The sequence below is a fragment of the Anoplolepis gracilipes genome, unplaced genomic scaffold (genome assembly GCF_047496725.1).
Source record: "Anoplolepis gracilipes unplaced genomic scaffold, ASM4749672v1 Contig18, whole genome shotgun sequence".
NCBI lineage: Eukaryota > Metazoa > Arthropoda > Insecta > Hymenoptera > Formicidae > Anoplolepis > Anoplolepis gracilipes.
The window spans coordinates 1,093,998-1,118,434 of NW_027328669.1; the positions used below are offsets into that span (position 1 = coordinate 1,093,998).

Genomic DNA, 24,437 nt, shown 5'->3' on the forward strand with positions numbered 1-24,437 from the left:
AGGACACACTTATTCCAACGTTCTTAGATTTGTCATACTTTCAATAAAAAGACTTCAGAAGTCAGATGAAAATTTCTTCTCGGGCCATTTTTTCAAATTCGGAAACGAGAAGAAATCGCACGCACAATACTATGTTATGTTCAGTTTTGATTTAATTTTGACATATTATGTCAATTCTTAAAATTTACTATTTTTATACAAAATATTGTTTAATTTATGCAGCATTTTTATTGTAAATTTAATGCAAAGATTGCTCGTTTTTTGTTGCATTTCTACCGACATTAATTGAGATAGCAGACCATATTTGACTGCTACTGGAATTTTGTCAATATGTGTGTGAGTACTTGTCTTATTAACATATATATATATATATATATATATATATATATATATATATATATATATATGTATTAAACTTAATATAAAGTAATGGGTATAGTATATATTTGATTCTATCGAGAACAGTAATGCACGCGTAATTAATCTTTAGTAATTTGTCAAAACGTTCTCCAGTACTAACTTCTTTCCGATCCCGTGATTATCTCTATAAAGCCTCTAGATTCGAGAGGCGCAAAAATTGTTCTGATTAACGTGCTGACTGGCTCACGCGGTTTGCTTTATTCGTTTATTGAGATACACACATGTGTAAATACATTTATTGTATATACATATATATATATATGTATATACAATATATATATATATATATATATATATATATATATATGTATATACAATAAATGTATTTACACATGTGTGTATCTCAATAAACGAATAAAGCAAACCGCGTGAGCCAGTCAGCACGTTAATCAGAACAATTTTTCCGCCTCTCGAATCTAGAGGCTTTATAGAGATAATCACGGGATCGGAAAGAAGTTAGTACTGGAGAACGTTTTGACAAATTACTAAAGATTAATTACGCGTGCATTACTGTTTCTCGATACAATCAAATATACTATACCCATTACTTTATATTAAGTTTAATTAAGAAAAGTACACTAATTTATTTGGTTTATCAGCAGTTTTATAATTTAATCATAAAAATTATTGTAAAAATCATTATATTAATTAAGAAAAGAAGGTTTAAAAACATAAATACATTTAACATAATCAAAAACAAACACTCTCAATTTATATACACACAGCATGCACACAAATTCGACATATTACACAAAATACATCAAGAGATAGAAATATCAATTTGATTAATCTATCATAGAGAAGATCGTATGAAACAGTCATAGCTACTGGTCACTACAGTTGAGAATTACGTTAAAGACGATCGAGTACAAACATCTATAAGAGGAGAAAATTATTATATTAAAAACATTATGTGTTTATTTTTATTGAAAGTGTTAATCCTAACGAGAGTGACTATTGTGATTTTGGGAAATCTGAAGGATGATGTATTTTCGGTAAGTCTTTAGAAAAGTATTTTCATGTACTTTGATAATTTCATGCCGATTATAAACTTTTTCACGAAACATTTTCACTAAATGTTATACATGTCAGATAATAGATTACTTGTTTTAAATTGTTTTAATAATTGTATTTTTATATATATAATTAAAGAGTTTTGATTTGTTAATTTTGTGTCACACATTTATAAATTTATGTTACATAATACAAAATTAAACTTAATTGAGATGGTATGTTAAAATTTTAATGTAAAAATAAAAATTTTTAAATATAAATTTTTATAGTAAAACATTTATTATCTTTTATTCGAGATCAATTATTTTATTTTGATTCTTCTACTTATCAGTCTACGCTGATAAACATACATGATACTTTTGCTTATGCATGATTTTTGTATAAATTATAAAATTCATTAATTTTTTATTCTTTTACATATCTATTTAAATTTATTAACTTTTATACAAAACTTATACTAAATTATGTTTTAATTAACAATATTTTAATGTAAAAAATCAAATTCTTTGCATTAAAATAAATTGTATCTATGCGTAACAAAATAACTACTAAATTCAAAGTCGTTATAGTGGAATTTTAAATTGGTCTTCAATCAATTAAAACCAATAGTCAAATCAATATGCGCAATAGCTGTCATTCGTTATATATGTGTTTTACATTTCATATTTTTATTTATTTTTTATTCTTTACTTAAATATAATTTACTTATAATTTCTTATTTTTTCCATTAAAAATAATGTAAAACATTATATATAATATTTATTTTATAACATATATTCAAATACACTAACGTGAATGCAAATAATGAATGAATTTAAGTAAAGCGAAATAATGATTTTAAAGTTTTAAGTAGTTAATTTAAAATTTAAACACATTTAAGGCGATTTTATCCGAGAAATAAATTCTAACCAATTTATTTTTATAATGCGATTTGACGGGAGCTTATAAACTATACAATATATATTTTTCAACAGAATATCTCAACCTTTGAAATCAATGATCATTACATGTCATCAAACATCTCTTCTGACTACGTAACTATGTTAAATAAAAATGGTAAGAGTTTATTTGCAGACATGTCTACACACAATCCTAAAATTTACTGATAAATTATAATAAAATTAAAACAAAATGTATATAAAATGTTATCAAAATTAAATTAAATTACAAAAATGTTATGAAAATAATTCAACTTTTTATTCAAGAAAATAAAAATTAAATCCAAAGGAATATCTCTTAATAAGAAAATATAAATAAAAATTCCATTATTGGGAAAAGAAAAAAAAGATAAAGTTAATCTTATTATTTTGCTAGCTACGTCGTTTTTAAGCAATCACAAATTTTACATTTTTAAATTTTCCAATAATCAGTATTAATAACCATTAAAATTTTTGGAAATGATAAATGCACTGTAATCATATTGATAGAAATTAGTTTACTAAAAATATAATTAAATTTTGTTGATAATTACTCTCTAATGACCCCGTTTTATTATCATTTTATTAATATTTCAATATTTCAGCAATTTTTTGTTTAAAAATAACACTTTTCAATTTAATTCAATGAACATAATGTCTAATAATAATGTCTAATAAGCTTTTCTTCGTTTTTGTTTAGTTACTAATAGTGTGTTTCTAACTCTTAAGAACATAAAAAAGCACTATTTTACATTATTTAATTATTTTAAAAATCAATACTGTAACTATTGATTAATTTTCATCATATTTTATAGTTTATGTTGTTATGTCTTTCTTTATTTAGAAAAATATTTGTCATCTGAACTTACTTACTATATAAGAAACTATTTTTTTATTTATAAATCAAGAAATTCTTCTACTTTATCTTTTTACAGTTATTGAAATCAGAATTTTTAGATGTAATTATGATATACATATATACGATATATATATATGATATTATATACGATTTTGAAATTTCCATAAAGATTTAATTATATGTATACTCTTGATTTTTTATAATATAATTCTATGAAATTTAAAAATCTGCAGACATATTTCCAAGCAAGCCAACATTTCTCAGGGCATTCGTGGAATTTGGCAATAGATTAAACGAAAAAGACAACATTTCTGTGACATTCAGGTAAGAAATCTAAATACATGTATATATATGTATATATAAAAGAATAATTCGGTTGTTTCTAATTTTGTTAGACATTTACTAAAAAGAAATATTTTTCCTTTATAGATGGAACCAACCTGAATTTACAAACGGAGATATACAAATATACAGGATCCAGTATTGGTTTATCGAGAACTTAAAGACAATTAGACATGTCGCCAATATTTCAGCTGCACAACATATATTGCAATACAAACCATACAATTTAAGACCTGATACAATGTACTACTTTAAAGTACAAGCGCATAATGACGCTGGTGCCGGTCCTTACACGAATTTCATCAATGTGTCCACCATGCATGAGAATCCGGTACCTCTGTTATTGATCATCTCACGAGATAGCACGCTGAAAGTATTGGATGTAGATTTGCGGATCAGTTTTCCGCTTAAAGAACACAGAGCGAGAGAAGTCGTTTACTCAGAACTGGAACGTAAGATTTATTGGATCAATGATAAGTGGGAGCTAATGACATGCAATTTTGATCTAAGTGCAATAGAAATAAAGTGTAATTATACAAAAATAACTGATCTTGACCAATCTGCGAGTAAACTCTGCATCGATTGGGTGGCAAGAAATCTTTATTGGTTACAATATGATAATTTTGAACAATCAAAAATTATGAAACTAGACTTAACATTGTGGCAAAATGGAATAGTCAAATACGATAATATTCTACAGAGAAATGTGCATATTTCACAGTTAAATATATTGCCATTTGCAGGGTAAATTAAATTTTATTTAACTAATAAAATTATTAACTTTTTTCTTTTAATTATAGACATCGTTTTTATTAAACATTATATCCACTAACATTAGCGTGTACAACTAGTAGTTAAAAAGTAACAGAAAACAAGCATATCTCACTGGTAGTTCATGATAATTTCGTAAACGTATTAAAGATTTGTTTTATAATTTCTCAATAATTTGACATGATTTTTATTTAAGAAATAAAATTGCAAAAATTATAAATAATCGTCTGATTTCTGTGCATGCGAGTGTGATATATGGATAAATAATATTTTATAATAAGAAAATATTACTTTTTTCCAGATATATTTATTGGATGGAATATATTTCGTTTAAACATATATTTCGTTTGCCTTACTTTGAAATAATGCAATCGGATTTTAAGGGAAAAAATATAAAACGTTTTTTTGGGGAAAACAATCGATGTCCCTGCTTAAAATACGAAAATGAATTAAAACAATTAAACTTCGTGCAGATTGATCACACGAATGTTGACAAGCCACTAATATACGGGATAATTAATGGATTGACTATTAAAGGCCTATTATTCGTAATAGACATCTATGATTGTCGGTGTAATCTGTTTTTAAAAGATGAAAACAATGAAAAGTATTTCAGATATATAACGATTGACAAGATAAACCTTTACTTGTATGACGCCATAGATCGAGAAATACATATTTTGGAAAAAAAGTATGCACTCCTTGGAAACAAAGAAAACGCAATAAAATATGTTCAAACAATAGATAACTTGGATTATGATGTGAATCAAGTTATAGCTTTGAGTAATTCTTTACAACCATATCCTCCGACAAAATGTTTAATACCTGACATAAAAGAATTTCAATCTAAAATTATTAATTTTTTGGAAGAAGTAACGATAACCACAAACAGCATCGTTGTAAACATTCCGGAGTCGGTTTCCATTTATGGATGCCAGAAGTACAACTTACCCACCACTATATATATCATCTCCTTGAGCTATCAGACATGTTTGAACAATGAACTTGACAAATTCGACGAATTCCGCGTGGAAACGCACGAACGGCATTACGAAATACCAAATTTAACTCCGCTCACAATGTACACATTGAAATTTGCATTAAGCAATTTCTATGTCGACAAGTTATCGATGAACTTGCAATTCGGAGAGGATATAATACTAAAAACTGCCCCTGGCAGGCTCAACGCGCCAGAAAATGTGACGGTTCAAGTTGTAACGCCTACTCTGGCGGTAGTCTATTGGATGCCACCCAAGAACATTAACTGCGTTGCAGTAACCTACGAGGTTCATTGGATGTCAAACTTTTCTCCAAATGGTACACGAAAAAGTATTACTCTAGATGAGTACGACATACATTTTATCAATAAATCTGAACGCACGATAGATGACAAATTTTTCATGTCAAGTCATCAGCTGGTGCCAGGACGGGAATACTTGACATTTGTGCGAGTGTATCTAATTAATTTCAGAAATTTCTCCAATGACAGTTTAATAAAAAACGCCTACGCTTATCCGGAACCGAATAATTTAACTCTGAGCGGGTCCAACATAAATAGTATAAATATCTCGTGGAATCTCAGCGATAATATCACCTATTACATACTGAACTACAAACAAGTTCGAACACAAGTATGGCAAATTGTGAACAATACCGAGATGTATAATTATACAGTAAAATACTGTATAGAAAATTTGTTGCCGGGAACTATATATAAATTCCGTTTGATCCTGAGATATTCTAATTACGACAAAGAATTTATATGGCCGCCTGATGGAGAATTTGATTTTAAAACGCGTGGTAAAGTAAATGAATACATTATGATATTATTTATTTACTTTCTAGAAATGTTTTAATAAATTTTTAAAGTTAGAAATTAAGTAATAAAGTTTTAAATAAAAATATGCATATGAAACAAAAAATGTTTAATTGTACTTTTGTGTAACAAAGGTGAGATTCCAAGTGCTCCTGGGGTGCCTACTTTAAAGAGACTTCAAAATTTTACGTATCAGTTAAATTGGGAACCTGTGCAAGCTCAGGATTCACAAGTGACTCTGTATCGCCTGGAAGGTTTTATTGTCAAAAATAATTACAAAGAAAGCAATCAGACTGACAAAAACGAAGATTGGAATTTATATTATAATGGAACGGAAAATTACTGGATAATTACAAAAGACCTGAATCAGGAATATCAATTTCGCGTGCGGGCTAAAAACGCTTACGGCTTTGGAGAATGGAGTAAATCAAGCGAAGTCATTGATTTAACAGAATCTATTGAAATGTTTGCTTTGCAATATGATGTAATTAAATTCACAGTCATTGGTCTTGTCATTGTTGTAGTATGTGTTTGCTGCTTGTATTATTGTAAGTATATCTGATATAAATTTCGGACTTTAATTGCAAATTATATCGAATTTGTATATATATATATATATATATATATATATATATATATATATATATACATATATGTATATATACAGGGTGACCAATTTTAATGTACTACCCCAAATAACTTTCTTATTTTTGATTTTAGAGAAAAATGTTTCAGACAAAAGTTGTATGGTTTCAAGGGGGCCGTATACATGGTATCATTGGTTTGACCTTGGATAGTTGTTTGAAGGTCACGTGAAAATCACCTTCAATTTCTTAAATTGAACTCACTATTTTTCATTACATATTCTTGTAGTTTACCTTGAAAGCTTTCCAAAATTCTATGATAAAGTATTTTTGGTAAATATCTAGAATAACGGAGACAGCTCCGATCGCGTTGACCTTGACATATTGTCAAGGTCATGACCCTGAGTAACATCTAAAAGGTTTTAGCCGTTGTTTATTTAAAAGTTATTAACAAAAAAGTTTAAAAAAATATAGCAGTTATTTTGAAGGGGGGTTCAAGGGGGCCTTCGGCCCTCCTCTCCCATTCACCCCGTGTGTGTGTGTATGTGTGTGTGTATTATAAAAATATTAAAAATGTATATCAATGAAAAAAATATATAACAAGAAAAGCATATCCATTGTAATAAATAACTGAAACTGTTGTTGTTTACAACTTTTTAATAAACAATGAGCAACAGCTAAAACCTTTTGAATGTTATTCAGTCCACGCCAATTACGTTGACCTTGATATACCTTATGCAGTAAATTGTTAATATGATAATAAGTAACTGAAACTATTGTTGTTAATAACTAATAAATAAACAATGAGCGACGGCTAAAATCTTTAGGATGTTACTCAGGGTCATGACCTTGATAACATATGTTAAAATGAACGCGATCGGAGCTGGCTCCATTATTCTAGATATTTACCGTATTTTCATTGAGTATTTTTCCAGTTATGAAACTTGAAATTTGTAGTATTTTGACATAAAATACAAAATATCTTGTAAAATATTCTTTTTTTGAAAGTCTCACCTTAATACTTTTATGCACAGAATAATGAGACAAATCATTTGGTATAATTAAAACACATAATTATCTTAAAATAGAAATGTGTAGTTGCTCGTTGCAAACTCATATTTTTTCTTTAAGACAACTATGAGTTTTCTTTACACCAATTGATTCGTCTCATTATTCTGTGCATAAAAGTATTAGGATAAGATAATAGAAATAAATATTTTACGAGATATCTTGTATTTTATGTCAAAATATTACAACTTTAAAGCCTTATAACTCGAAAAGTATTTAATGATAAAATATTTGATTATAGTGTTTTGGAAAGCTCTCGAGATAAGCTACAAGAATATTTAATAATATTTAGGGTGTCCCATTTAAAAAATTAAACATGACGTTCATGTGACCTTCAAATAACTCTTCAACGTTAAACCAATGGTACCCTCTTATGGTCCCCTCAAAACCTATAACTTTTGTCTGAAACATTTTTGTCTTAAACTCATGGATTTTGAGATATTACAGTGCATATACTAAAATGGCCTACCCTGTAGATCAGGGGTGCGCAACTAAATTTTACGGTGGTCCAAACCAAATGCAAAATTTGAAATTATACCGTGAACCATAGCAGCTAAATTTAGAACTTATATTTTTTTGTCTTCCATCTATGCACTTATGCACTAATAATTCTAATTTTAGGTAAGATATATGTGAAATATTTTTAATTTTTTGTGGGTCAAACTTAAACGTTATGGGCCGGATCTGGCTCGCGGGCCGCCAGTTGAACATCTCCGCTATATATATATATATATATATATTTACAGGGTGTCCGGTAATAATCGCTTCACAGCTCATATACAGGTAGAGCAGGTCAAACTGAGTAGAAAAGTCCTCTACCATTTTTCGATTTTCGAAATAATTATCGAGAAATTAATTAAAAAAGATCGGCGAATCCGCTCGAGTAAAGCGCGCGCGACGAAAAGGCCGTCCCACCCCTACGCGGTTACTAGGCGCGCTACTCATACACATCCATTTCCAGTGTAGGCCGCTCCTCCTATCATTCAATGAGCGCCTAGTAACCGCGTAGCAGTAGGATGGGCCTTCTCGTCGCGCGCTTGTCTCGCCCAGATTTGTCAATCTTTGTTAATTAATTTCTCGATACTTATTTCGAAAATCGAAAAATAGTAGAGGACTTTTCTACTTAGTTTAATCTGCTCTATCTGTATATGAGCGGTGAGACGGTTATTACCGGACACCCTGTATATATATTTAAAATTTCAATAGGTTTTAAAAAACTAATTTTACAAAACTCTTCATACATATACATATACCATCGAAAATAATAAGTATATTAATTTTTACAAAACTCTATATGTATACATACATATATATATATATATACATACAGAGTGTCCCCGAATTGGCGGATCAACTCTCGTGGGTAGATAGAGCGTGTTAAACTGAAGAGAAAAATCTAATATCATTTTACTAAATTTGCAATAATTAATGAGATATAAATTAATAAAGATGGGCCAATACGTGCCAGGATAAGCGCGCGGCGCGAAGAAACCTCCTACTTGTTACTTGATACTAAGCGCGCAGCGAGACAGTAGGCGGAGCGCTGTACAACGGACGTACAAAGGGCGTACTGAAAGAGATACGTACAGTGCGTTCTGCGTTTATGTCTTGTATCGCGCGTCTAGTATCAAGTAACAACTGGGAGGTTTCTTCGCGCCGCGCGCTTATACTGGCACGGATTGGCCGATCTTTATTAATTTATATCTCATTAATTATTGTGAATTTAGCAAAATGATATAAGGTTTTTTTCTTCAGTTTAACACGCTCTATCTACCCACGAGAGTTGATCTGCCAATTCAGGGACACCCTGTATATATATATATATTATATACTTATTATTTTCGATTTGGTATATGTATATGTATGAACAGTTTTGTAAAATTAGTTTTTTAAAACTTATTGAAATTTTAAATACAATAAATGATAATAATAATGAGTATATTGTAATGTTATCTAACAGCATATCAACAACTGACAGCAAGTAACAAAGAACTAGATCCGTTTTTAACATTGACCGACATCGAATTAGCAACTCTATACGAAATACCTCAAACCGGAAATGTTCAATTTAATGCGTTGTACGTTTCTAGATTACAATATAATCGAAACGAATTTATTCTGACCACAGTCGGAAAAAAGCAAATTAGCCTAATAAAGCTTCTAGGTAGCGGTGAGTTTGGAAAGGTAAAGACTATAGTATGTAATTTCTTATTAAATGAATATATGTATGTATGTATGAACTTTATTGCATCCCCATGGGGTTTACAATTCTCTTACACAATACTGCTTACATTCTACCTTACCTCTAATCTTATACTAACTAAAACTAACTTATCCTAACAGACTCCACCGTGATGATCCGGCGTGCATGCACGCCTTTACATCACCGTCTACTGCACACACACACGCCTCGCAATTCTGTTTCTTTTTGCCTCTCCTTTTACATGATTTTCCGCCCTTCGCCCTCCTTCGTTTCTACACCCATCTTTCCACACTGCCCCTCTCCCTTTCCCCCCCTCTCTCTCTGTCTCTTCCTCAACTTCCCTTATCCATTTTGCTCTTTCCCCCCTTTTTCCCAGTACCCACCTTACCGCTTCCTGCCAGCTCCCACCTCCGTCCTACCAATCTTTGGATCTTTCCCATATATGTTCTCATGATTCCATTTCTCCTCTGCAGAATCTGTTTTCTTTCATTTTCCTCTCCTCCCAGTATTTTCTCTCTTCCACTTCGTTCCCCAACCTAAATCTTGCTATTCTCTTCCATCTACTCTGCCCCCACCCCTTTTTTAAATATTTCGGCACCCCTTCCCCTTTAACCTTTTTATACCAACTATTATATCTTGAATCTTATTCTTTCCCATCTTTCTTTCCTTTGTCTTTCCTTGTCCTTTCCCTCCAATTCTCCATATCACCAATTCCCTTTCTCTTTCTTCTTTTCCACCACCTCCATCTTTACTCCATTTCTGTTAAAAAACCTTTTCCTTTCTCCCTCCCATCCAGATCCCTTCCCTTCCTTGCTCTTTCCCTCATCTCCTCCCAGCATCTTCTTGCCAACTCACTCCCTTTCCCTTCTCTCAATATCTCCTCAAATCCTAGGCTCTCCTTCCAGCCCTACTACACAGTCTTTCCTTTTGCAATTTTTCACTTACCAATTACCATGGCGTCTACCCCAAGCAACCACCTGAAGTACTTTTTCTCCAATTCTTCCAGAAGCTCTCTCCTTTCACCCCATATTTCCACCCCATAACTCATTACTATCCATACCAACCTGTCAAACAACCAAAGTTTCCTTCCCCTAGTCTTTTCTAAACCTTCTTTTCCTAATCCCCTATGAGCGCCGCTGCTTTTCTTCCCCTGTCCCTTATCGGCGCCTCCTATCCTCCATTTTTCTGAAGCATGTAATTCAACTGAATTCCTTTACCTCTTCAATTTTTTCACCACCCTTCACCACCACTCCTTTTTAACCCTTCCTAAATCTTAGTATCTTAGTTTTTCCCGGATTCAGTTCCATTTTTTCCCCTTCAAATATTCTTCCAATCTACCTATCATACTCCTCATTTCGTCCTCACCCTCCACTAATAATACCATATGATCTGCATAAGCCAAGGTGTACACTCTTCCCTTACCCAATCTACGCCACTCCATTTCATCCTACCCATATATTTTTCTAGATCCACTAGAAGCACATTAAATAACAGTGAGCTGAGAGGGCATCCCTGCTTTACACCCCTAGTTGTCCAAAAACTATCTCCTACATCCCCTCCTACTCTGATCTTGCTTTTTCTGTCCCTCAATACACGTTCTACCTTTTCTCGTAATTCGTTCTCTAATCCCACTCTCTCTGATTGCTCCAATTAATACCTCCCTGTTCACCGAATCGAAGGCAGCTTTCAAATCCACGAACATGGCAATCATCTTCCCTCCTCTCCTTTTTATCTGCCTGCCTATTAAATAATTTATCGTATAAATATTATTGATGGTCCCCATCCCCTTCCTGAATCCCGTCTGATTGTGTGGTATCAGTCCCTTCTCTTTTACCTCCTCCCTTAATCTTTCCGCCAGAACCGTAACGTATCTTATATAAGGTTAGTAATATCGTAATACCCCTATAATCCTTTGTCCTCGCTCTCTCTCCCCCTTTTTAACTATTGGAATAATATCCTCTTTCCATTCCTTCGGCCATACCTCTTCCCTCCATACTCTATTGCAAAAACCCCAAACCCATCTCTCTAACTCCCCCCCCCCCACATTTCCAAACTTCCCCCGATATTCCGTTTATCCCGCTCGCTTTCCCATCTTTTAGCCTTCTCAAGGCCTTCCTTATTTCCTCTCTATATATCTCTTCTTTCCTTTGTCCTGATTCTTCATTTCCTCCTATTCCTTTTACCACCCTACCTTCTACCCTCCCCCCCAGCAGTCTCATGAAATGCTCCCTTCACTCCTCCATCTTTATATTATCGTTAATTCTTCTCCTCCCTTTTCTCTCCCTATTTACAACTTCCCACACATTACTCTCTCTACACATCTCCTTTACCTTCCTCTCCCATCTCTCATTCTCCTTCTTCTTTTTCTTTTCACATAATTCCTTGAATAACTTCTTTCTTTCCCTATACTCTTCTTCTCTCTCCTCTCTCCTTCTCCACATTCTTAGCTTTCTCCACCTTTTTTCCTCCCTACATTCTTCATTCCCACTTTTCCTTCTTTCCCTATCTCTCTTCTTTCCTCTACCTCTTTTAACGCTGCCTTTATCCTACCTCCCAACTTCTTCCATCCATCCGTTGTTATACCTCCACTCCCTTCCTCCAACCTTCCCAGTCTCTCTTGAAATTTCTTCCTCCCCTCTATATCCCATACCCCCTTCCAGTCTTTCTTTCCTTTCCTCCTTCTTTCTAAACTCTCCATCATAGCCCTTCCAATTCTACTGGATGATGATCCGAATCTATCTTGTCTCCTATTTTTAAACTCCTTATCCTACCTCTTACATCCTCGTCCGCTATCACGTAATCAATGGTTGTATTCCCCCTTCCATCTGTGAATGGGTATCCCCCTCTTCGTCCTCCTTTGTAGATCCATTGCGTATGCCCCAGCCATTCTCTTCCACCCATTTCACCAGCTTTCTCGTTGATATAATTGTCTTTGGCCTTCTTCTTGCACACCCCATTTATACGCCTTTGATAACTTTCCCTTAACCTTTTCCCAATCTTTTTCTTTTAACCAAGTTTCCATTAACACCATCACATCCCATCTTCCCAGACCTTCTCAGAATTCTCTATCTTTGTTGCTTTGTCCTACCACATTCCAAAAGGCTACTTTCCACACTCCGCTCCTAACCTGTTTCGTTTGGTCTAATGCTCCTCCGCTTTCGCTCCTATTCTCCTGTGCTAAATCATTACCTCTCTTCTCCCTTCCTAGCTTTCCCACATACCTTCCTCCCTAATCTTTCCGCTCCCATTTACCAACACTCGTTTTTCTTCGTCCCATCTCCACCATTTATTCTCTATCTTTATCACTCCATAACCTAACCGAACCGTTTTCCCTATTCCCATCTCCCTCCTCGCGATCACCTCTAACAATAAGTTCCACCTCACTTTCCGCTCATTCCATGTCCAATCCTCCAGAATTCTTTCCTTTCTTCCTTTGCTCTGCGCTTTTCAGTCTAAGCCATACTATCTCCCTCCCTTTTCTACCCCTGCTCTCAGTTTCCCGGTCTTTTCAACCTCCACCTTTGCTCTTTAGCACCTCTTCAACCACCTCCCTCCTTTTCCCCTCCCTTCCTTCCACCTCTTTAATTATTATATTTTTCCTTCTCTCTTCTCTCTCTCTCCTTTCCAACCCCCTCTCCATCTCTCTCATCCTCTCCTCTATCTTTCCCATATTTCTATCACTTTTCTCCTATCCCTCCTTCCCTCTCCCTTCTAAATCCTGCAGTCTTTTCTCCAAATTCCTTATACTCTCTTTCAACTCCTCCTTATCCTTCCTTCATCTTAACTCTTGCTCTCTTAAATGCTTTCTCAGCCCTTCTATGCCCTCCTTCACCTCCCTGCTCTTTAATTCCCTTACTTATTCCCTCTAACATCTGTTTTAACTTCTCTTTCCAGCCCTCCATTATTTTCTCTAACTTTCCCTTCCCTCCATTTACTTCCTCCACAACCTTTCCCTGCCCTCCTATGTTCTCTACTTTCTTTATTTTATTCTTTTCCGGAGACCTCGGCGTTTTTTAACTTTTGTTGAAAATGTCCCACTCTTCTTCTCTCCCCCATATCCTCCTCTCCCCCTGCCTTTCTTTTTTTAAGTACGGTAAATATCTAGAAAAAATCACATCTCACCAATGATGTTGACCTTGACATATGTTATAGAGAGGAAAGTACTGATTAACTTTTCCTAATAACTTAATTGGCGGTCTTGTTTGATTTCTGAGATATGCGACTTTGAAATATTATAATTTTCTTACGTATATGTGCAATAGTACTAATAATTTTCATTTTTATTTGCATAGAATAATATAAATATGAGCGAGGGAATATTTTCATAACACACACACACAAACGGGGGGAGGGGGGCCTTCGACCTCCCCTCCCGCACCCACCCCGTCCACCTCGCTTCGCATGTACGTTGCAAGACAAAGCAAAGTTCACATGGGTTTGCAACTTTCTACGCGTATGATGTGAAAATATTCTTTCACTCATATTTATATTCCATATGAATAAAAATGAAAATTATTAGTACTATTGCACATGTATGTAGGAAAATTATAATATTTTAAAATCGCATTTCTCAGAAACCAAACGAGACCGCCGCAAAATTCAAAGCATGTGTTACTTTGGAGTGTACCCTCTACAACATATATCAAGGTCAACATCATCGGCGAGGTGTGACCTTTTCTAGATATTTACCTTAAGTACTTTCTCTATGTCTCTCACGCATACTTATCCCTTCCCAACCTACTCTCTTTACCGCCTTCTCCATTCATTGCGCTTCTTCTATACTCACTCTCCTTTACCTGTATCGCACTTGCCTATCTATTTGTTCTCTGCTCCTTGCTCACGCACTTGCCTATACGTTTTCCCGTCTATAATCTCAATCTCCCACACCTGTTAACGCGCTCGACTTGCTGTTTTATCTCTCTCTTTCTCCTCAACCCTTTACTTAAATCTTTGCCCCTTCACTCTCACAAACTTCGTCACTTACACATTCACTCCTTCTCTCTCAAGCCTATTCTTCTCCACTTGTTCCTCTTCTTTTTGCCTTTCAAACGCAAACTCACTCTCCACGTGTCTACTGTCACCAGCACCGGAAACGGAAGTCCTATTAAATAAATATATTTTTAAACACTTTTGTCAATTTTTTAATAAATAAATTTTGAGATAAAGACACATTTTTTAATAAAAATAATTCATAAATCAAAATTGTTCACAATCAGTTAAATAATTTAAATTTATTTTTAATATGCATGTTATCAACTTATATTAAGTATAAAATATTTTGCAGGTATTTCAAGGAACCGTCAAGGATTTGGAAGGGTCAGACTCAATGTCCGTTGCCATAAAAATGCTACGAAAAAGTGCTTCCTCGCAACAGATAACAGAATTCTTGCGAGAAGCCAAACTTATGAGCCACTTTCGCCATATAAATGTTCTAAGATTGTTGGGTATCTGTATGGATGCGGCTTCACCATGGCTTGTATTAGAATTAATGGAAACTGACTTACTGAAATATTTGAGGGAGAGTCGAACATTGGATCCGTTAGATTCGCACGCTTTATGTCTGCAAGATTTACTCACCATTTGTGAAGATGTTGCGCGCGGTTGTTCCTACCTAGAAAAACTGCACTTTGTGCATAGAGATCTCGCCTGTCGAAATTGCTTAATATCTTCGAGAAATCGTGAAAATCGTATTGTGAAAATCGGTGATTTTGGCCTAGCTAGAGATATTTACAAGAATCAGTATTATCGCACGGTAAACACAATTATTTAATAAATAAAGATAATGCAATTATTTGTGTGTAAAAGGAACTAGAACTATTTTCTTTTTACATTATAATAATATTATACATTCGTAAGCTGATTAGATTGTAAAAAAAACTTTTTTCATTTGTATATGTATGGAAGAAAGATGAATTAACTTTAACTGCAAATAATTCTTACTTAAAAATACGTAGATTTCTGCAAAAGATTTACTGTGCTAAATTTTTGTTTTAGGAGGGAGGTTTGCTTCCTGTTCGCTGGATGGCACCAGAATCTTTGGTTGATGGAATATTTACTTCACAAAGCGATGTGTGGTCATTTGGAGTGTTACTGTGGGAAATTATGTCATTGGGTGAGCAGCCTTATCCTACCAGAGATAATTTCGAAGTATTGGAGTATGTGCGTTCGGGGGGCAAGCTGACAAAACCTCCCAATTGTCCAGTGACATTGTACGAGTTGATGCAGCGTTGCTGGAAGGTTGCGAACGATAGACCGAACTTCGTGTTCTGTTTCAATAATATTGTAATCCTGAGAAACAATACAGAAGATGCGATACTGAGCTCAGTGAATATTCTAGAAGTGAATTAAATCGTAATTTTTTATGTGCATATTATTGCAAAGAGTAATCAATTTATATAATAATAAATGTACTATAGAATATAAGGCAACAAAAACTAATATTTTTACATAATATTTTGCAATATTCTTTAGTCTACATTATATCAGTTTGGAAATTGATATAGTGTAGACTAAAGAATATTGCAAAATAATATGTAAAAATATTAGTTTTTGTTGCCTTATATTCTATAATACATTTATTATTATATTACATTATTTGTCTAATTACAACGTGGTTATTAGATTAATCAGATTATAATCTAAGTTTAATATATACAATGCCGGACTAATGTTTCTTTAACACATAAACATGCAAAAGACTAGAGGAAGTAGTATGTGCCAAGTTATGAATGATTTCTTATAAGTAATTTACAAAAGAAAATGTATTTTAAGTACAATTAAAGATGCAAACTGATAAATACAATTTTATTTTTCTATTATGATAATTTTTTATCTAGAAATAAGCATGTTATCACAGTTACATTATTTGATTTTGTCAGACTTTATAAGCAATAATAAAATTTGTATAATGAAAATTTGATCTTTATTTAGTTACATATTTCTATATACGCGTTTAATCTTTTAAGAAATACATTTGCGCGAGTATAAACACGTGGCAAAAAGAAACTGCCCATTGTTACGAGTTGCTTGGATTCAACAACGAAAAGTATGCTTTCCGATTGTAGATACAGATTACTCCGTTCAAAGTTTCGTCAACGCATATCAGTGAGCTGATTCTTTTAGCCACGCGCTGTACACACGCGGATTGGACAATTTTTTAAAAGTTATTTTTTAAATAATTATATTTACTTTTTCCAAAATAATTATTACGAAAATCATAAAATAGTAAAGGACTTTTCTTCTCGATTTAACTTTAACTGCACACGAGAAATTATACGGTTGTTATAAGATACTTTGTATATACATACTCGTATTACGAAATAGAAAAACAGTTTAAAAAATAAGAATATATTATATATAAGGTGACTCATTTTAACTTATTGTTAGCCGCTGTAATATTTTAGTAGAAAAGCATTTTCTGAGAAAATGTTTTGAGCAAAAGTTGTTTGGTTTCGAGGGGGCCATAAGATGGTACTATTGGTCTGACCTTGAATTTTCATTTGAAGGTCATGTGAAGGTCACGTCGATTTTTTTAAATGGAACACCCTATGTATTATTGCATATTCTTCTAGCTTATCTCGAGAGCTTTCCAAAACACTATAATCAAATGTTTTTTGGTGAAGTACTTTTCGAGTTATAAGGCTTTAAAGTTGCAATATTTTGACATAAAATGCAAGATATCTCGTAAAATATTCAATTTTCGATTATCTTACCCTAATACTTTTATGCACAGAATAATGAGACGAATCAATTGGTATAAAGAAAAGACATAGTTATCTTTAAGAAAAAATCTGAATTTGCAACTAGCAGTTACACATTTATACTTTAACATAATTATGTGTTTTATACACGTCAATTGATTTGTCTCATTATTCTGTGCATAAAAGTATTAGGGTAAGATATTCGAGAAATGAATATTTTACGAGATTTATTATATTTTATGTCAAAATATTGCAACTTTGAAGCCTTATAACTTGAAAAGTGTTTAATGAAAAAACATTTTATCATAGTGTTTCGGAAAGTTCTCGAAGTCAGCTACAAGAATATGTAACAAAAAATAGGGGGTGCCATTTAAAAAAATTGAGGTGACCTTCACGTGACCTTCAAATGACTCTTCAAGGTCAGACCAAATAAAATACCATCTTATGGCCCCCTCGAAACCATACCACTTTTGCTTGAAACATTTTTCTCTCCCAGGCTTGGTTTTCGAGATATTCGACTGCAGGAATTAAAATGGGACAGCCTGTATATATACATATATATATATATATATACATACATACATAGAGAAAGGGGAGAGAAAGGGGGAGGGAAAGAAGGAAAGAGGGAGAGAGAGAGAGAGGGAGGGAGAGAGAGAGAGAGAGGGAGAGAGGGAGAGAGAGAGAGGGAGGGAGAGAGGGAGAGAGGAAGAGAGACTAATTTAAACTGCACATAATTTTTAATTTAAAAATATTTAGATGATTTCGGTTAAAGGATTTACTGTGCTAAAATTGTGTTTGATAAAGCAGAATCTCTGCTTCCCGTTCGTTGGGTGGCACCAGAATCTTTGGTTGACGGAATATATACCTCACAAAGCGATGTGTGGTCATTCCGAGTGTTACTGTGAGAAATTATGTCATTGGGTGAACAGCCTTACCTTGCCAAAAATAATGACCAAGTATTACAGTATGTGCGTTCGGAGGGCAAGCTGCCGATACCTCTCAACTGTCCACCGATATTGTACGAGTCGATGCAGCATTGCTGGAAAGTGGCGAACGATAGACCGAACTTCGTGTTTTGTCTCAACAATATTGTATTCCTAAGAAGCATCACAGAAGATGCAATACTGATCTCAGTGGATATCAGGCGTGCAGAGATGAATTAATTCATAATTCTTTTATGTTTATATTATATCATAGAGCAATAAATGCTTGCAAATCGATAAAAAATGTCGATTAAATAATATTGCAAAATAATAAAGATATTGTTTTTACTTTTGTTCATATTTTATTATACATTTACTGTTATATTAAATTATTTGTTTTATTAATTACAGTGATCATGTTAATATATTAAAAGATTATAATATAAACTTTTAATATATACATGCAGATATTATAATGGTTCTTTAATGCACAAATATAAAAAAAATTAAAGCAAATATGTGGCAAGTGATAAATGACTTAATATACTCGTAATATTTACAAAAAAAAATTTTTGCAAATAATATGTTATTTATGCAAACTGATAATACAAGTATGAGTATAAGCTTATTTTATGAAGACAATTTTTTATTTAGAAATAGGTTTTTCATAGTTACACTACTTGATTTCGTCAGATTTTATACGTAATAATAAAATTTATATATTAAGTATAAATTTTATCTTATTTTGTTATGTTTCTTGTTATACGTGTTTAACTCTTTAATGTACAGGAATACATTTGTGCGAGTACAAACACGCGTCTAGAAGAAACTGTTCATTGTTACGAGTCGTTTGGATTTAGCAACTAAAAGTATGCTTTTCGATTGTAGCCATAGAATGCTTCTTTTAAAGTTTCGTCGTTTAGCGACTGCATCAGAGAGTTATCTCTTGGTTGTGCATTTATACAAATGGGGATTGATCAATTTTTTTTAAAAATAACTTTTTTAATAATAATTATGTTACCTTTTTTTAATAATTATTACGAAAATCATAAAATGATAAAGGACTTTTGTTCGCGATTTAACTTGACCTGTACACGAGAAGAGATACGGTTATTATAAGGTACTTTGTATATATTACGAAATAAAAAAATAGATTAAAAAATAATTTGAAATTTTATACATATATTTATAATTTTTCTATAATACGTATCTGGCATAAAAACTTGAATGGTTTTCAAATTAATAATAATATAAAGCAAATTTTTATAATAAATAATTTCACTATGTAAATATATGGAACAATGTGTGTTGCCTATAAACATAAAAGTAAGACATAAGCATGTGTTTATTTAGTTTCAAATTAACATCATTAAAATGGTTTCCACTTTTTGGCACACAGAATTTTAAATTTTCTGGGATGTATGATTTAATGATGAATACTTTTTAAGGTTTTGACGTTTCTTCTAAAAGTAAAAAAAATAATTACTTATACTTTACTTCTACATATGTTTATAAATAACATGCATTTTCTGTATATTTACATAATGAATTTTGTTAATGTTGAAATTGGCTTTATAATTACATGGAACTGGAATAAAGCTCGAAAATCGAATTTTAATGAACATTTATATTATAATAACTGCAAACATATAATAATTAAATAAGTAAATTTACTACTTCAAAAACATAAAAATTACATCTACATGATGGATGATAAATCTTTTTTTTACACAGCAACAATTAAAGTTTACCTTAAAAAATTTATAATTATACATAAATAATATATCATCCGTTCTTTCAATTATTTGTCATTCATAATTCAATCATGTTTTTAATTGAACATTTTGACAAACTACTAAAGATTGATTACACGTGTATAATTTTTCTTGATACAATCAAAGATACTATACAAATTATTTTGTATTAAATTTTGTTAAGAAAAATACCCTATTTTTTATCAGCAAATTTACAATTTGATCATAAAATAATTATGATTGATTATGAGAAAGAGTCTTAAAAAGTAACATATCCAAAAATAAATATTTACTTTACATACACACAGAACACAGGCGTGAATGCGACATGATAGAAAGCATCTATCAAGAGACATGAAGATATATTGATTCGATTAGTGTATCTGATTCATTGAGAAGATGGTGTGAAACATTGATAGCTGTTGGTCACTACTAGTCGAGTATAACGTCAAAGGTGATCGAGTACAAACATTTAAAAGAAAAAATATTATTATGTTAAAAATGTTAAAAACATTATGTGTTTTATTGAAAGTGTTAATGTTTACGAAAGTGATTTGTTTCCAGAAAAGTATTTTTATGTATTTTCTCTGATCTAACTTTATGCCAAGAAGAGATTTTAACACAAAGAAAATTAAATGTGATAAGTTGTAGATAATAAATTATTTATTTTAATGACTGTACTTATTATTAAAGATATTTTAACGATATAAAAAGACATAAAATTTGTTGATTTTGCGTCACAGATTTAAAAGTCAATGTTATATAATACAAAATTAAACTTAATTGAGACAGAATATTAAAATTTAAATGTAAAAGTAAAAATTTTTTAATATTTATAAAATTTTTAATATAAATTTTTAATATAAATTATTTATTTTATTTATTCTTTGCTACACTGTTATATTAAACACACGTGTAATACTTTTATTAAACATAATTTTTTAATAATTTTTAAATTTTATTTTTATTTCTTTACATACCTATTTATGTTTATTAACTTTTATGTAAAACTTAAAGTAAATTATTTTTTATTTAATAATATTTTAATGTAGAAAATTAAATTTTTTGAGTTAAAATAAATTACGCCAAACAACAACTATTAAATTCAAAGTATAAAATCGGTACAGAAAAATTTTAAATTGGTCTTCATCAATAGACATCTCAATATGCGCAACAGCTGTCACTCGCTATATGCATATTTATTTGCTATTTTTTACTTATTGTATTTTTTTCACTAAAGATAATGCAAACATTATATATAATATTTATTTGAAAACACATATTGAATATATAATTTGTGAAATATAAAATATATTGAATACCCATAACACAAATGTAAATAATGGACAGATCGACATAAGTGAAGCAAAATAATCCGCCATTTAAAGTAAATTATTTACAAATTGGACGTGATTTCTAACGCATTTCTAACAAAGCTAAAAATTGCTTTAAAATGTTAAGAATATATATTTATGGCATATTTATTAATTTCTATATTTAGAATTATTTAATTATTTTATTGATTTATATTTATTTGGGAAACAAATTTATATCTAATTGCCCATTTTTTTCATGCGATTCGACTTACAAACTATACAATGTATATAGCTCAACAGGATATCGTCTTTGAGATTAATGATCACCACATATTATTGAACGTCTCTTCTGACAATTTGACTATATTAAATGAAACTGGTAAGACTTTATTTGCAGACAATCGTTAAAATCTACTGATAAATTATAATAAAATAAAATGTGTGTATAAAATGTTGTCAAAATAAAATTGAATTACAATAAACTTATGAAAATAATTTAATTTCTTACAAGGAAATAAAAATTAAATTAAAAGAAATATCTCTCAACAACAACAAAAATATAAATAAAAAATTTCATTGTCAAAAATAGAATTATTTTGCTAGTTACGTTATTTATAAGTAGTCATGAATCTTACATTTTTAATTCTTAATCAATAATCAGTAAAATTTCGAGAAGTAATAAACGCACTATAGCCATTGAAAGATTATGCTTGCATGTATGTATATATAAAAGAATAATTCTGTCTGTTTCTAATTCTGTCAAAAATTCACTAAAAATAAAAAGTCTAAAGTAGCTTCCTTCACAGATAGAACAAACCTGAATTTATAAATGGAAAGATACAAATACATATATAAGATCCAATATTAGCTTATCAAGAACCTAAAGACAATTATACGTGTCGCCAATATTACAGCTACAACACATTATATTGCAATATAAAGCGTATAATTTAAAACCTGATACAATATATTACTTTAAAGTACAAGCGCATAATAAAATTGGTGCTGGTCCTTACACGAATTTCATCAATGTATTCACATACATACATATATATATATATATATATATATGTATATACATGCATGAAAATCCGGTACCTTTATTATTGATCACTTCAGAGAATAATATGCTGAAAGTACTGGATGTGGATTTGCGGATCAGCTTCGTTTAAAGCCGGTTCTACAATAGCTCTCGTAAGCTGAATATCGTAAAAGTTGATCAGTCGTATTTGATTATTCTTCTCTAAAGTCAATGTGATTGGTTAACTCTTCCGACATCCGATATACGACAGCTATTATAAGACCAATTAAAAGAATACTGTGCTATAAAACTCGCTTATTTAGGACTGGAACATAAGATTTATGGGATCAATAATAGCGAGCTAGTGACATGTGATTTTGTTCTAAGTGTAATCAAAGTAAATAATTGTGCAAAAATAACTGATCTCGACTATTTTGCAGAAAATCTCCACATCGATTGGGTGGCAAGAAATCTTTATTGGACGGAACATAACTACAAAGACAAAACTACGAAGATTATGAAGCTAGACTTAGCATTATGGCAAACTGGAATAATCAAAGACCAAAATACTATTCTGCAGAGAAATAAAAAGATTCAATTTTTAAATGTACTGCCTTCTTCTACGGTACGTTAAATTTCTACAGAAATAACTTTGCTATCTTTTAATTAACAAATTTGCGACATATGACTAAATAAATAGTTTTACACACAACGATGAATTTTGTTAGCATTATATTTACTAACATTAGCAAATATGTATATAGTACTGAAAAGCAAATAAAGTTGTAACAGAAGATAAATGTGACTCACCGGTATCACACGGTAACGTCGTAAACGTGTTACAATTTGTTTCATAATTTTCTATTAATTTAGTATGATTTTTATTAAAGATCATAAATTAAGAAATCATAAATTGATAGAATTACAAAAATTTTAAATAATCACATAGGTTCTGTGCATGTGTGTGTGATATACAGTTACAATAATGTTTTATAATTAGAGAATAATATGATTTTTCTTCCAGGTATCTTTACTGGGTGGAAAGAAATTGGTCAATTGTTGAATATAAAGTAATGCAATCGGATTTTAATGAAAAAAAAATAAAACCTTTTTACTGGGAAAATTTATGTTCCAGAACAAATAATTCAGCGGATTTCTATATAGAACAATTTGAGATAATATACGCCATGAAGGTTGACAATACGAATATTGACAAGCCATTAATATACTGGATACTAGAGAGAAAATACAAAAATTACTTAATCATAACAGTCATCTATGGTTGTGAATTTAATTTAATTTTAACGATTCAATACAGTTATATGGATAACTTAGAATTTACGATTAGCAAGAAAAACCTTTACTTGTTAAACAACAGAGAAATCTACATTTTAGAAAAAAAGTATGCACTTCTCGAAAGGAAAGAAAATGCATTAAAATATGTTCAAAAAGTAAATAATTTCGAGCCTCGTAATTTTGTGGAGCAAACTTTGAATAATTCTTTACAACCATATCCCCCGACAAAATGTCTAGTACCTGACATAAAGAAATTTCAATCTAAAGTAATTAATTCCTTAAAAGAAGTGACGACAACCACAAACTACAGCATTGTATTAAACATTCCGGAGTCGGTTCCCGTTGACGGATGTAAGAAATATAACTTAGCCACCACTATATATATCATCTCCGTGAGATATCAAACTTGTTTGAACAATGATCCTGACGAATT

General features: G+C 31.4%; 1 protein-coding gene across 1 annotated transcript; it reads left to right on the plus strand.

Annotated features, from left to right (window-relative positions):
• The first annotated feature begins 830 nt into the window (after positions 1-830).
• LOC140675754 (proto-oncogene tyrosine-protein kinase ROS-like) lies at positions 831-16,412 on the plus strand. The gene is made up of 10 exons (XM_072910371.1): positions 831-875; positions 1,220-1,415; positions 2,409-2,490; positions 3,444-3,534; positions 3,640-4,296; positions 4,625-6,123; positions 6,274-6,687; positions 9,752-9,975; positions 15,279-15,746; positions 15,989-16,412. Exons 2-10 carry the CDS (start codon positions 1,332-1,334, stop codon positions 16,340-16,342), a joined length of 3,873 nt encoding a protein of 1,290 aa, XP_072766472.1. The 5' UTR covers positions 831-875; positions 1,220-1,331; the 3' UTR covers positions 16,343-16,412.
• The last annotated feature ends 8,025 nt before the right edge of the window (positions 16,413-24,437 follow it).